The following is a 16,086-nucleotide window of genomic DNA, read 5'->3' as shown; positions in this document are numbered from 1 at the left end:
ATAAGTTTCCTTTTATTCTGGGACTTTTTGAAACAAAATCTGATTTCATGAAATATTTTCCTTACAGTTTCTCTTTTCCAAGTAAAATTAATTTTTTCTTTCAACAGGAATCAATTTCGGAACGGTTGGCAATCTTTTCTCAACCATGTAAAATTTGTGAATAGTTCTTCTTATAACGTCTACATCAAAATCATTTAAAGCTATGTTTTCAAAGGTTTTCTTTCTCTGGTGCTTTTTAGGCGATTTAAATTTCGGTTTACCTTCACCTTTTGATTCCATACGAATTCTTTTAACAGTCGACTCCGATATGCCTGCAATTGCACTTGCATGTTTTGTCTTGAGAAAGGGGAACAAGGAGACTGCCTTCTAACGATTCTTTTTCGCAGAATGTCAGCACATTATTCAATATTCTTTTGCAAGAGCTTCTGAAAGGTTTAACACCAGAACTTGTTGACTACTGGATCCATCATACAAATTAATAATAAAAAAATTAATGCAAAAAAAAAGCGGCAACAAAAATCAAACTACTACTAGTACAGTGACAGACAAGAAAGCACATCATTTTGCATATTGGTGACCAATTCGTACATCCTTCATTTCTATATCTCCTTTAGCATGAATCAACTATTCTTGGCACAAAGCCAAGCTAAACTGTAGCAAGTATGGGCATACTATATCTCATCTTGTTTCTTTCCACCCCTTCCTTTTCGTGTGTTCTTTCTCTTCTGTAACGCGTTCCTCCAGTTCAACCAATTCTTCATTGGTCTTCAGTGGCACTAAAAAGTTCCCCATATCATTCACTTCGAGATTCAGATTGTTTGCTAGGCCAACTATTTCTTCACTCAACTTACAAAGGTCTTCATTTTTTATAAAAAACTTCCAAAACCGTGTAAAAACCTTTTTCGATATGCTACTCATACGTGAGAGATCACTTCGTCCCAAGGCAGAGCAATATTTTTAATAGCATGATAAATATTGAATGCTCTGAAGAATTGCATGAAAGTTTGATCAAGTCTGTTCAAATAATAAGCCTTAAACACTACAAAAACTCCCTGATCCATCGGCTGGATCAATGAAGGTGTTTGGAGGGAGAAACATGACATTGAACTTGGTGAAGATCACCGATATAAGATAGATGACTGGAAGCATTACCTAGAATTAATAAAATTTTAAATTCTACATTTTCTTTCACACAATAGCTTTCCATTTCACTGGCATAACAGTTGATTAAGGCATCCTCGAACAATTTTTGAGTCATCCATGACTTCTTATTGCTCCGATAATGAACTGGAAGAGTATGCTTCTTAATGATTTTGAAGGCTCGTGGATTCTCATTGTGCCATATCACAAATGGTTTCAGTTTATATCCAGCCACATTACCCCTAACAGAATTGTAATATGGTCTTTAAAAGTAAGCATAGATTTTACTTTTGGTGGATGAACGGTCATTTTTTCCCCCAAAACAAGGAGGTCTCTTCCTTATTAAATATTTGCTGTGGCAATTAATTTTATCCAATTTCTCTACAAACTCCTTGGCAGGCTTCTCATCAGCACTTGCAGATTCACCACACATTTTCACTTCATGCAGTGCAAAACTCTGCTTTCATGAATCAACCGGAAGCAGCATTAAATTCGTTGTCATAATTGGGCCATGTTTTCTTCTTCAACATCTTGAAGAGGTTTAGTGCTTTAGCAGTTATGGTCATAGTGCTAAGGGTTATGCGTTTTTGGTTTAGGTCCTCCACCCATGATGAAAGTAGCTTTTCCATATCATCAATAGGACCTTGTCATTGCTTCGTCACTATCATCGATTGAATGGAAGCAGATAGTTCACAGCCTCTACGATTTTATCCTTATTTTTCAAAATGGTTGTCACTGTAGAATGAGACCATCCGAAGTGATGTGTGATCACAGTAACAGGCGTACTAGCTTCATGTTGCTTTACAACTTTTTACAACTTCATTTCAAGACCAATTCCTCACCCTCTTTTTCTGTGATTCTTCGCTAGATATTTTTATTGGGTGTGTGGGAAGGAGGGATGGTGCACAAAATATCACGAAATATTTAACGATAAACACAAATAACCTATTTCTCAAACACAAAATCAACAGAGGAACTGTTGAAGCCACATGCTGATTGCCGACTGAACTTGCTTTCTCACTGCGCATGATGCATTGTTGCTAAATAGAAACCTTTTTACATTACGCTCTCTTGTGTCTTGTTCAAAAGTATAGTCAAAAATGTTATTTATTCTCTTATGAGATCACGGACATAAGTTGAGGGATGACTGTATTGAATAACACCATCAATTGTAAAGTTTCCGAATAAAGATCTTCTGATATAACAAATAATGTACAAGCTAGGAACCATATGATAGAAGCTTAACAAGAATTTATGCCAAGCACCATCATCATCCCAAAACTTGAGACTAATCAATAGTTAGATTACTCTCACAGATTTGTAATTTATTATTCAGAGATAGCTCTAGAGATATCAACCAATTAAGATTCTCTAAACTATTTCCAAGATATTTGACCAAAAAAAATTGGCAGCATAAGCAAGAAGTATCTCTTCTGGTCAGCAAGACAGAATCCATAAGGAAGATCATTTATTAGATGAATGGAATACAGGTATCCATGACCCAGGAATTACTATGAATGGCCCAAAAGTCTTTATTATTATTTATTTACAATATTTATTCTAAGCTTCGTATTACATAATAAAATTTTGAAGAATCATATCTGTACCTAACTTAAAGTTACAAATATTTATGTAATGTATAATCATTATATAACACATGTACATCTATATAATATACGTATTATATATTATTATAATATAATAACATAATAAAATCACAGGAGACATGCTAATATGTACATAAAAAGTTGCATAACATTAATTAAGCTTCGGAACCAAATAAAACAAAACAATTAAATGGCATTTAAATTTTTACATTATTCATATGAAACTGGATCTTTGAATACAAATATGCTAAAACCAATCATTTATACAATTATTTTGAATAGTCATTTCTGTGAGAAAATAAATATTCTTTCATTAGAGTTTTGTATTTATTTGGATTAGTTTCATTTTATTGTTAAAGGTAGTGTATTGAATATTTTTGGTGCTAAATAAGCATAATGTTTGTGTACTGCTTCTTTATTTGCTTTAGGAACTACATATTTCATGCCTCTTGTCTACTAAGGAAAGCATTTAGTTTGATACTTACATATTCATTATCATTTTTTATGAATAACAGTAGCCTATAAGCTTTGGTGTATTTATTGCACATTGCAGTATCCTTGTGTTTGTTTCTAGCTAAGATTTAAATTACTTTATTCTGAGTCAAAACTAGAGGTTTCAGTGTAGTGCAATAGATTCCTTCCCAACTAATACCATATTGTAGTGTGCTTTGAATCCATTTTATTCATTAACCATCTCAAGCAATTAATTCTATTTATCAATGACTCTCAATGTAAAACTCTCATTCCCTTCTACTCCTGAATGAGCAGAGTAGAACAAGAAGTCTCCTCTGCCATCTGTCTTCTGCAAGATATCCCTTACCAGTTATATTCTTTGCAATCCATCTCCTTGCCTTCCAATATTCAGAACTATGGATTTTGCAGTGTTGAACTGACAACTCCATTCACTTCTCTACTTATACAGTCTGTACAAACTCACATGAATGGAGTTGTTAGTTCAATATTGCAAAATGTACAGCTCTAAAATTTGGAAAGCAAGGATGGGTTGCAAAGACTGGTAGAGGATGTTTTGCAGAAGGAAGGAAGGAAGAGAGGAGAAGATAAGGATCTGTGGGTAAAGTGGACAAAGACAAACTTTAGGGATGCACTACTAAAATTGGGAGGACATCATGATTATAGCAATATTATTGAGTATACTGTAGTTAGTGCAGCTTCATATTTTTTTTTCAGTGTAAAAATATTAATTCTGAGAAAGAAGAAATGAAAAAAGGAAATACTGTACTAATTGTAATTACTTCCAATGTTTTTATTTTTCAAATTATTATCTAATAAACTGAGGTTTACCTCAACAGGTTGTGGGCAACTGTTGCTCTAAGAGATGTAGGACCAAAGTGTTCTATATTTCTCTTGTGCAAACTTTCTTTGGTAAGAGCAATACATACATAAAGATCATCATTGTCAATGTTTAACACTACTTCGATATCAAAGTTTTTCATATCAACTTTCCAGTGGAAACTATCATTCACAGCACCTCCAAAATATGCCGCTGCTTCCATCGATGTAAAGCAATGACTCTGACCACTTCTATGACATGTTACTCTAAACTTTGGCATTCTTTTTCTTAGTGATTCTGTACTGTCTTCTTGTTCATTTTCCACCTCTTTATTCTGGTAATATAAAATATTGTCTTCTATTAAGTGTATTGGTGTCGTATGTTCATATCCATACATCTGCTTCCACACTTCTAGCCCTGTAATCCAATCAACAAATGAGACCTGAGATGCTAGTTTTTCACTTACAGAAGTTTTATCCTGTGGAAAGCCAAAGTTGTTTATGTTATATGTCACAACATATACGTTGTCTATTCCTTTCAGTTTTATAACCTAGTTAAGGAGAGAAAAAGAGAGAGAGAGAGAGAGAGAGGACATGAAATTAAAGTTATGAATAATCTCAAGTGAAGATGTTTCCTCTTACAGACTAAGAAATTCATATTTTGTTTCAGCATAAAAAAATAAACAAAACAAATGATCCTCTCTTCCAGTTTGGACGTTTTTCCTCCTTTTAAAACAACTTATAAAGTAACATCGTTAATTAAAACTTTTTTTTTTTTTTCTAAACTACTGGCTCAAGCTGACTTTCATATTTTAGAACACTTTCACTTTGGTGCCCCCCCCCCCCCCACGCTAAAAAAAGTTAGTTTCTTTACTGAGTCTCAACTTGATTGGGTTGAGAGTCACAACACTAGACTACTCTAGCTTGAAGAAATTTTTCTTGTTTAGAATTCATTACCAAAAAATAAAACATCCAAACTCCACTTGAAGGAATAAAAAAAAGAATATTAAATAAAAATACCACAAAATAAATTAAAAATAATTATCCTATATATACATCTTATCTTAACATTGAGTTTCCATCTTGAGTAAGAACATAAAGCACAGGCATTTCTTAATATGGCTATGACATTATTATTTTACAGCATCTCCATTGAATCCAGAGACTCATCGTGGGAGACCAAATTAACCGTTATACACACAAATCCTATCATACCTCTCCTTGAATCTATTCATTGTCAGGGAACTCACAACCAATTCCAGCAATCAATTCTACTTACTCACTGCTCTCCATGCAAAAAATCTGGTCCACACACCCCTACTAATCACACTCTTACACAACTTCCATAAATGGTCCCTAGCGATCTGACTATTTGTAGGCATAGGTTTCTGTGGTTTAGGTTCAAAAGAAAGATTCCGGTATTCACGACCACATGTTTATTAAGATATATAAAGATAAACAAACCGACAAGTTTCGTATGTCGTTTGACTTACATTGAAAAAATTTCACTTGCATCAATTTTATAAAACCCCTTTAATATCTTAAAAGTTTCCATCATGTTCCCTCTTTTCCATCTATCAACTAAACTTTCTAACTCACAAACCTTCCAGCTATTCTCGCAGACAATATTCCACAGACCTGTCACCCCTTCTTCACTGAATCCTCTCTACCACCTCCTGGTCTCTAAGAAACCCAGGTGACCAAATCAGTGCACAATAGTCAAGCCAAATCATAGCCTTTGGCCACTTCTTGACTACTGTACAAAGAGAGATAACCTCCTTATCTTTATTTGTTAGCACGTTTTTCAACATCCAAGTAATTCATTTAGCTATTTTACAAACTTTTGCAATATGCCCTCTGAATTTTAACTCTTTGTCCACCATTATCCCCAAGTCTCTAGCCTCATCAATTTCCTACAAACCAATACAATCAATATGACACACCATATGCAATATTAAATTAACAATCATTATTCTTTGCCCACAATGCCAATTTATTTAAATCATTCTGCAGGATACCTATATCATCTTTATCAACTATTGTTCTCCCCAGTTTTGCATCATCAGCAAACAACTGAATATCCCCTTGTACATCTTTCCCTATGTCATTGATATTCAAATTAAATAGTGGCTCTAGTATCGAACCCTGAGGTACTCCACTAGTCATGATCATCCTTCTAGATTCCACTCCACTATATACTACTCTATGGTGTCTGTCTGTCACCCCCTCCACACACACACACACCCACCCATGCTATATAAGTCTAATATCCATTTCTATTTGCTGTAGCTTTTGTAAGTTTTCCATGTGGTATTCTGTTAAATGCCTTGGCAAAGTCTAACAGTACCATGGTATAGCCATTACCTTTATCCAATTCTGCTGTCAATTTATTATAAAATGTGACTAAGTTATTAAGTCCATGCTACCCATTATAGAGTTACCTTTCAACAACTTTTCCAATACTTTAACAACCACTCCTTATATATTAATTGGTCTGAAGTTTGCTATCTCTGTCTTGGAGCTACTTTAATGCAATAGTACTATCATATTTTCCCACTCCCTTGGAACCCTGCCAGAGCTGAGACAATGAGGGAGGGGCATCCAGAGCAGTCTGCCACAGGAAAAGTGTAAGTAGGGCCCTGCTACTCTCAAGCAATCTTCTGACCACTTGCCATGCACTACTGACATTCTTTCCTTGTAGCTTCTCAAGCCAGGGCACTGTTCCAAGACGACTCCTGAGTCTTTCTCATAATCACCAGCCTTATACACACACTGTCCAAAAAGAAACCAAACTTTTGATAGAAAATAAAACACAGGTCAATTATAATTCTTCAAATTATTTATTTCAATCAATATACTCTCCCTCAGCTTCGATACAGCATTTGGCATGGTCAATTAATTTGTTAAATGAGTTTTTTATAATGGTTTTTGAGATACTGTTGAGGGTTGTGGTTACTGCTGCTTGAACATTTTCAATGGTGTCATATCGTTTTCCTTTCATCGGCAAATGAAGTCGGGGGAAGAGAAAGAAGTCACAGGGTGCTAAATCAGGTGAATACAGCAAGTGATCCAACACACAAACTTGGTTTTTGCTCAAAAACTGTCTCACAATGTTCGAATGATGAGATGGTGCATTATCGTGCAAAAGTGACCAGTTGCCTGCATCAAGATATTCACGCTGTACGTGACGAATTCTCGCTATCAATTGCTTCAAAACTTCAAGATAAAACTCACTACTGACTGTTCGACCAGGCAGAACGAATTCTTTGTGGATAATGCTCTTGGAATCATAGAAACAAATCAGCATTGTCTTTAACTTCTCCAGGTGACTTTTTTTCAGATGCCCCCTCTTCTGGTAGTCTCCACCCAGCATTCTGGTGCTTTGTTTCAGAACTCATACTCAAAACACCACATTTTGTCACCAGTAACGATTGTTTCAAGTCTTTATGAGCGATTTTAATGAGGTACTTGCAGTGTTCAATTTGATACATTTTTTGGTTGTTGGTCAACTTGTGGGGAACAAATTGCGAATTCAATTTACAAAGGTCTAAACTCTCAGTCAAAATGTTGTGCACAGTTGATTTTGGAATCCCCAATTCATCTTCAATCAATGGCATGGACGATTTTGGGTTTTCTTTGATTAAATCACACACTTTTTGGATGTTAACTTCGCTCAGTCCAGTTTTTGGATGGCATGGCTTTTCATCGTCCTCAAGCGTCACATGACCACTTTTAGTTTAGTATCCCATAATGAAATCGCTTAAACCACTCGCAAATTTGAGCATGGTATAAGCATTCATCAATGTATGTTTTTTGAAGCATTTGATGTGCTTCGGTAAAACTTTTACCAAGTTTAACACAAAAGTCAATCGCAGCTCTCTGTTTGAAACTCGTTTTTTTGACTATTTGTCAAAACACACTGTCACTCTTGGCACTATAACTAGGCTTCTAATGAAACAAATGTCATAAACAGTTGACACAACACTAATGAAGGTTGCTGCTTTCGACAACAAAAAGAAGATACAACAGGTGGCGCCACTGGTTTCTTCCATTTTCGAAAAGTTCAGTTTCTTTATGGACAGAGGGTATAGTTGAACAATCCTTCTTGATAGAGAATTCCACATGTTTGACAACTTCCCAGAACAAGACAGCATGGTCACTTTCCAACTGGAGGCAGTGCAGTGTGTCTACCTTGGCTATCTTCCCTCTATAACATGAAACATGTTATAGAGGGAAGCAACTGTATAACTCCCACTTCCATCTTGACACCCATGCCCCCTTTCCTCCCTCCAATTGATGTCCCCATAGTTAAACTTTCCCATAACAACTGTTCGCATTACACTCATTATGATAATCTGCCAATATGTGGCATCTAGATTCTCCCCCCCCCACACACACACTATCTATAGCAGCACCCAACGATGTATTCTGTCCTATTTGCCTCTATCTCATACCAGACAGCCTGAAGGAGATGGTTCAGGTCTGAACCATCTCTTTCAGACCTAAAATTCTCTTTATCTTCTAATTACGTTGATTTTGTTCTTCAGTTATCATCAGAATTAGAAGTTGAAGAGAATATCCTACCTCCTGTCCTGTTCCTTCAATCCTCTCAGGACTGGGTCAGTCCCAAGGGGGTGGAAAGAGGGGAAAATAGTTCCACTGCACAAAAGGTAGTTCCAAGGCTGCTCTTGAAAATTACCGGTCAATCAGCATAACAGGAATCATTATCAAGGTCTTAGAGAAAATAGTCAAGAGGAAAATACAAGATTGGATAGAAGAAAATGGGATACTGTATCGGGGACAGCATGGTTTTGTGAAGGGTAGGTCATGCCTCAGTAACTTGCTCACGTATTATAACACAGTGACGGCTGAACTGGATAAGGGTAATGGGTTTACAGTGATTCTACTGGGCCTTGCTAAGGCCTTTGACAGGATACCACATGGAATTCTAATCAGTAAATTGCAGCATATGGGAATGAACATAGGGTTGGTGAGATGGATAAGAGGGTGGTTGACGGAGAGATATCTGAGAGTGGTTTACTCAGGAGTAGAGTCCACAAGACGGCCTGTGACTAGTGGTGTGCCACAAGGATCTGTTCTTGGACCACTGCTGTTTAATTTGTTCATAAATGATATAGGAAAGGATCTGAGAGGAACAGTTCATTTGTTTGCGGATGATGCGAAGTTGGGTAGGGCAATAGTGAATGCAGATGACGTCAAAATTTTGCAGGATGATTTGGATAGATTGGAGGTCTGGGCTAAGGAGAATGGATGTCAATTTAATGTGGCAAAATGTAAGGTTATGCATTTTGGGGTGAAAAGATTGGTGGCAGTTTACTGCATTGGTGGAACCGTGCTCCAGGAAATTGATGAGGCACGAGATTTAGGAGTGTTGGTGGATAAGGAATTGAAATTTAGGGGACACATTGCAAAAGTGGCCAAATCAGCTCATCAAATCACTTAGTTGCTGAAGAATACGTTGACAAGCAGAGACAAGCAGGTTATTGTTCCTCTGTATCGAGCCTTGATAAGACCCATCTCGACTACTGTGCTCAGATTTGGTCACCTAGGTTTCTTCTTGATGGGGAGGAGGTGGAGAGGATCCAGAGGCGAGTGACCAAGATGATAGCAGGTCTGTGGAATGAATCGTATGAGAACAGGTTGAGGATTTGTGGGTTGCAAAAATTGGTTGATAGGCGGAGGAGGGGAGATATGATTGAGACATTCAAATTACTGAAGGGTTTCTATAAAATTAATTCAGAAGATATTTTTGAGAACAGGGCTGGTTGTGGGAGGACTAGGAGACATCCATGGAAACTGGGCAAAAGTGTGGTTAGTAAAGGTGTTAGAGCTGGGTTCTTTACTTTTAGAGTAGTGAATGAGTGGAATGCGCTCCCTGAGTCTGTGGTGGATGCTGTGACAGTGAATGAGTTTAAGGCGAGGTATGATAGATACTGTATGAATGTCGAATAGTTGTGATGAATATGATTTGGGGCCTCCCTCGATGAGTCTAATGACTCCCTGGAGTTGCCTGTAATAATAGTAATAGTAATAGTAAAAAATACAATAATTTAACATTCTGTCCCTATATTATTTTAGGTCAAACAGGTCTCACTGATGCCTATAATTTTTGCCTGAGTTGAGCTGACCAATGCCAAAAACTCCTCATCCTGATTCTTCTTGCATTCATGTGAATGCATTTCAACATCCCTTGTACCCATAGTTATAAGCCTGTTTAATGTTATTACTAACCCTTTCAAATCAGAAACCTGTGAAATTCCATTTGGCATTGCATAATCATTACTGTACACACACTCATTTATCACAGTGGTGGCCAGACATGCTTGATTTCATCCTCCCTTATATCTCTAGTTTCCCTGGTTTTGCATTACCACTCTTACTAAACAACACTTTTCTTCAAACAACCAACTCAAAACCGTTTAAATGTTGTCTGCTGGGCATATATAAGTCCTTTCATCCATCAAATTCACTCCATACATCAATAAACTGCACACACCATTCCTCATGCACAATATTCTCATTGACAATCATAGCTCTTCTCTTCAGTTCTGTTCTATCATACTGAGGCAGCACTTACATCTTTACTTTCTTACTCTTCATTTGTGCTTCCACTAACAACTCTTTCAAATCTTCTCTCATTGCATATTTCTCACCTTTCAGTCATTTGTGCCTAATAAAACAATTAACTCGTTTGCTTCTTTCTTCTGCATATTTACAGCTTCACTAACATCCTTTATCTTCGCACCTGGAAAACATGCTTTTGTCACTTTCTCATTAAGTATACCTCTTATCATCAAATCCCCATACAATACTATTACTTCTCTCCCAGTTTCTCAAACTTTTATGCTTTTCCCATTCACTCTTTCTTTAATTCTCCTTTCTTTCTGTGTCATACACACATCGTTTCTCCAGTCACTTGAGCTAATGTTTTGTCCTGTGAAGGAGTACACATAAGCGTGCAATTGCTTTCCACACTAGCATCTCAACATTAACATTATTACTTTCAACTACTTCCTTCAAACTCTAATTCGTATTTAGTGCACTATCATTCACTGCTTCTGCTACATTCCCCCAGAACAATTTGATAATCCTGCTTTATATGCATAATATCAGTTACCAGTAAAGAATGAAACATAAAAGAAACAATGAGTAACATCTTAATAAGATGATAGGATGCGATCGAAATTTTAAAAATTCCCATCTAAACAAAAAAGTAAGAGTTTTATGGGACCATTTGGTCCCATAAAAGGAAGAGTGGAATTTTAACTGACAGTAATAAAGAAAGGACAGGATTGCTTAATAAATATTTTCCAACTCTGGTAGAGATCTTAACTAAGTCTAAATTTAAGAACTACAGGCCCTCAATTTAATGGAGAAATTTTTAAAAACATATATTAATAATGAACTTACAATGTATAGGATGTATCAAAAGGTTATTATAATACATAAGCATGAATAAAATAGTATAATAATAACAACATGCACTGAGTAATACATGCCACTAAAATATCTGTTAAAAATATAAAAATAAATTTACAACCAGAACTAAACTTCATTTTAATTAAACATGTCAAAAGCTATACAATGTAACTGGTGGCGTGTTTCCACCACTTTTTTTTTTAATTCTTTTTCTCCTTAAAGCTCACATAAAGTTGTTTACAATGTTAACATTATAAATTAAAGATGCCAAGAAATTATATTCTTGGTTTAATCCTTTATCCAAGCGTAAGCAAACAAAGTTTGCACCTTAAGTATTTTCCAGACAGGGCAACTCATATATAGAGGCTAATAACTTCATATCACTTGCTTTAGTATCCCATAATGCAAAGCACATATCCTTATGGACATGTATAATGCTATGCATTATGGGAAGGGTCACTACCAACGTTCCCTCTAATTTTTTGCTGTGAGTGTGTGCACACCCATACGAGTCACCATACTGATCATTTAAGCAAAAAAGTTAAAAGATTTTAGTTCACTCTATACCTTCTGGTGTCAATGGGACGTCAGCCAGGGCACCCCAACTCCCCACCGTGTTCCCACACACAGCAGTAGCCTCCCCAGTAAACAGTCGGAAATCACGATTCACAAGCCTTGGGCAGGACTCGATCTGGGGACTTCGCGCATGCGAAGCCAACACGATACCAACTGTAATAGATAGGATTTTCTAAGTGTGTGTATTATTATCATCACCAAGTAAGTTGTGTGACATCAATCACAGAGCTAACATAAATATTTTATATGTATTTAATATTGATCTGATTAGAAGTAAGAAATAAAGTAAAAAAAAAAAGATAACACTAGTGACTGATTGCCTTTAATTAAATTTTCTAACTTTGCAAATAACTCTAAACATACATAATATAATATTCCCATTACTAATTCTCACCTTGTTAAACATTCATAATAAGCCCGTTACTAATTCTCATCTCGTTTAGTTCTAGCTTCTATCTCTTTATTTTTTCTCTCTTCTGTCTTTGGCATTCACCCACTCTTTATACACATTATCTAAATTAATTGAATTTCCATATAATTGGTAACTTTTCACTCTCATTAGCATATCCAAATGACATTCTTCTAAACGGTTTCTAATTTGGTTTTTTATTTGATTCATTAGACTAAAACCTCGCTCACAGTCTGCACTAGATACAAGGAAGGTTCCTCCAATATCCATCAACTTTGCCAAATCACAAAACTGCTCATTTTGAAGAGCAGATACAACCATTTGTGTAAAATTTGATATCATTTTACATTTAATTTTTTCTTGTACAGAAAATTTGAAATCATTAACGTGACTAATTATTTCTGTAGTATCATCCAGAAAATCAAGATATTTAAGACAAAGGGCATTAACATGTTCACTACCAAATGAGAAATCACAATGTGAAATAGAGGAGATATCAAACACTGACCATTCTTGTATCTCATTCTCAGGGAATCTGTCCTCTAAATGTGCACATAAACAATTTATAAAATTAACAGGGGCCTGGTATCTACTGGTTCAGTCTCTTCTTATTTAAGTAAAGCATTTACTCTGTCACACCAGCAAGCGTCACCTTCTAAATACTGATTCCTGATTTTGTTAATCTTCCCTCTGGCAAAGTGATGACTGTCTAGTGGTGTAATACTCCTTTGTAAGATTTTGCACATGGAAGCCATTTCTTCAAAAACATCACTTAAACATTAACAGCTATTTTGAATGTCACGTTAGTTAATTTATTGTGACAATGATTAACCATGGGATCATTTGATTTGTCTTTTTCAAAATATGTGATCAGTCCCTCGTAGTTTCTTATTATTGCCTGTAATGAAAAATGTCTGGATAGCTACCGCACTTCATTGAGTGGTCTGAGGGCAATAGCTTCATTTTCAGACGCTTCAACAATTTCTTTAAATTCATGTCTCTTCCCCGTGGAACGAGAAAAGAGTGTGTACACTGTTCTCATTAATGTATCAATATCTCTGATTAGTTTAATTTCCATCCACGTATCACAGATCCCCAGATCCTCACGGTGAGCTGCACAGTGTTGCTAGACAAGATGTGGAACTTCTAATTTAAGTTTTGCAGTGACACCATTAACTTTGCCAAGCATCACTGCAGCTCCATCAGAGGTAAACATCACCATTTTTTGGAGATTAAGTTTCTTTTCTTGATAAAACTGTTTAATAGCTAACATAATGGAGGAGGCATCACATGCCTGCAACTGAATTATTCCGCCAAAATATGTTTTATATTCATTACTATCTTTAGGTCTAAACTTAAAATAGAGAATGAGACATTTGTTAACAGTTATATCAGTGCTTTCATCAATGATTAAGGTGTGGAAATTTGCAGATGCAATTTGCTCAAACGTCGTTTTCAACAATTAAATTGATTGTTTTCCGAAATTCAAATGCATAATTTTTGCTTCGCCAGCTGTCTGGGAGTTGAACTGAAAGTAAAGAGTTATTCGTCTTAACAACTAATAAGACACTGTCAATAAGAACTTTAATCTGCTCTGGGTTTGATTGTTTTCTCTCTCGGTCATCTGAACTTTCAATATCCTGGAGCTGGCAATGAAGAATTTTGTTGCCTAAGTTTGTGTACACCATCCAGATGTATTTTACTTGTCAAATGGTGTTTCAAAAAGTCCAACTTCTAAGTGACATCAAACTTCTTCCCATTAGCAAAATCCCCAGCAACCTTTGCATCATGACAATAAATACAAACAACACCAATTGTAGCATCATACATAAATATTTTACACAGCTGAATGTTTATCAACTCATGAGCTTTTGGCATAGCAGTTTTCGCTATTTCATCCAGCCATTCACTTTTAAAGCAGCTAGCAGTTCATTTTCACTTCACACCTTTTGCTCCCTTTGAATTTGACATTGTGCATCAGATTTTTGCAATTCTGTTATTTGAAGAATGTTTTTTATTGTTTTTATAAATTTACAAATGTACACTATTCACTGAATAACTTGGCAAGGCAAAAGCTGAACCAACACTAAACGTTGCCGAGGGCAACACAAGAGCTAAAAGATATGCCTAGAGGCTAGATTTAATTAACTTGGTTAATTTAATTAAATTTTTGTATCTCAATGCACGTACACGAATTTTATTATTTAGCCTACTATTTTAAAATTCCTTTTAAAAATCAGAGAATTTTGAAACGTTACAATATTTTTAATTGTACTCTAATTAAGTTTTTAAAAGTATTTAATCACAGTAGAACTCGTTTATAACAAATTCCACGGGAACGCATATATTTGTTCTTAATAACCGTTATTTGTTATATCCAAGAAGGTCATAATTTGAGCGAATTAAAAATGTTTTCAGATTTTTCTCAGCATAGGTATATTGGGTAACATAAATACATATGTGCATACATACATATAAAGAACAAAAATTTATTTTTAAAACTTCACATTTTTACATAAAAAATCATCAAGTGTGCTTTGCTTTGCACAAGACGCATATTTCATACGTTTGAAATTGTTCCTTATACCACTAAGATGCTTGAATGTGTCGTCTGAACTTACAGATCGCGATTCCATAAATCTTGTTAAAATATGTAAAGCACTTTCTGCTTCACACCAAGTAACGATTTTCTCATCATTGCTATTTTCTTCCTCGGAGTCACTACTACTATTATCTTCTTCTGGTGCATGAGAGATTTGTTTTAAGATGTTAGCGTCTGTCGGTATACCCGAAGTTGCGACGCCATTATCATGTCTACAAAATTATCAATCTCTGCACAGTCGTATTCCGCAAAATCGGCTTTATTAAAACAGTTTTGTATCGTAGACGATGACACCAAATTCCAAGCATCACTCATTAAACATATTGCGTGAAGTACACTGATCTTCGAGTCGTAAGCATAAGCATTTTCCGTGGATTTTTCTCTGCATTCTATCAGTTCCAAGACTAACAGACAACGAAAATGGAATTTAAAATATCTAATTACGCCTTGATCAAGTAGTTGCAAGACAGATGTCACATTCAGGAGCAAAAAAACATGTTTTATGTTTGTTAAATTAGCCACTACAGGATGGGCAAGGCAGTTGTCTATCAATAACAAAATTTTCCAGTTTTCACTGCGAAGATTTTTATCCCGCTTGCGAATTTCATTTTCGAAAATTGAAGATGTCATCAAGGCCTTCTTATTCGCTGTATAATCAACGGGAAGTTTCTTTATGTTTTTAAAGCATCTAGGCTTTGCCGATTTTCCAATTACAAGAAGCTTTCTTTTATCGCTACCGGGTCATGTTCGCACAAACTAAAACTGTGAGTCTATTTTTGATAAGTTTTCCACCAATGCACTTTTCGTTTTTAAATTGAAAAGTTTTATTGGGCGTTAAATTATAAAACCCCCTGCTTCGTCTGCATTATAAATGTTGTTGTATCCAAACCTTCGTTTGATGTCCGGCCATACATTCTTGATCCAGTCAGAAATAACATTTTTGTCAATGGACAACGCCTCGCCACTTACTTTTGCGTAGACAATATTGTTTCTGTTCTTAAAGCGATCAATCCACCCATTGT

At 35.7% G+C, this 16,086-nt stretch overlaps 1 protein-coding gene across 3 annotated transcripts in view; it reads right to left on the bottom strand.

Annotated features, from left to right (window-relative positions):
* Positions 1–16,086, bottom strand: part of LOC150109844 (tRNA (guanine(6)-N(2))-methyltransferase THUMP3-like) — a 149,690-nt gene that overhangs the window by 114,356 nt on the left and 19,248 nt on the right. For 2 of the 3 annotated variants that reach the window (XM_090396940.1, XM_090396948.1), the window contains one exon: positions 4,050–4,588. In XM_090396940.1, the coding sequence (XP_090253066.1) occupies positions 4,050–4,588 (539 nt within the window). Of the gene's footprint in view, positions 1–4,049; positions 4,589–12,044; positions 12,122–16,086 lie in introns of those variants that run through there. The other variant, XM_090396956.1, reaches the window with a different exon arrangement.

This window comes from Typopeltis vanoorti, chromosome 1 (assembly GCF_054136105.1).
Source record: "Typopeltis vanoorti isolate ZY-2024b chromosome 1, IOZ_Tvanoo_1.0, whole genome shotgun sequence".
Lineage (NCBI taxonomy): Eukaryota > Metazoa > Arthropoda > Arachnida > Uropygi > Thelyphonidae > Typopeltis > Typopeltis vanoorti.
Note: the sequence above shows the minus strand (reverse complement) of the source record. Positions and strands in the feature narration are given on the sequence as shown.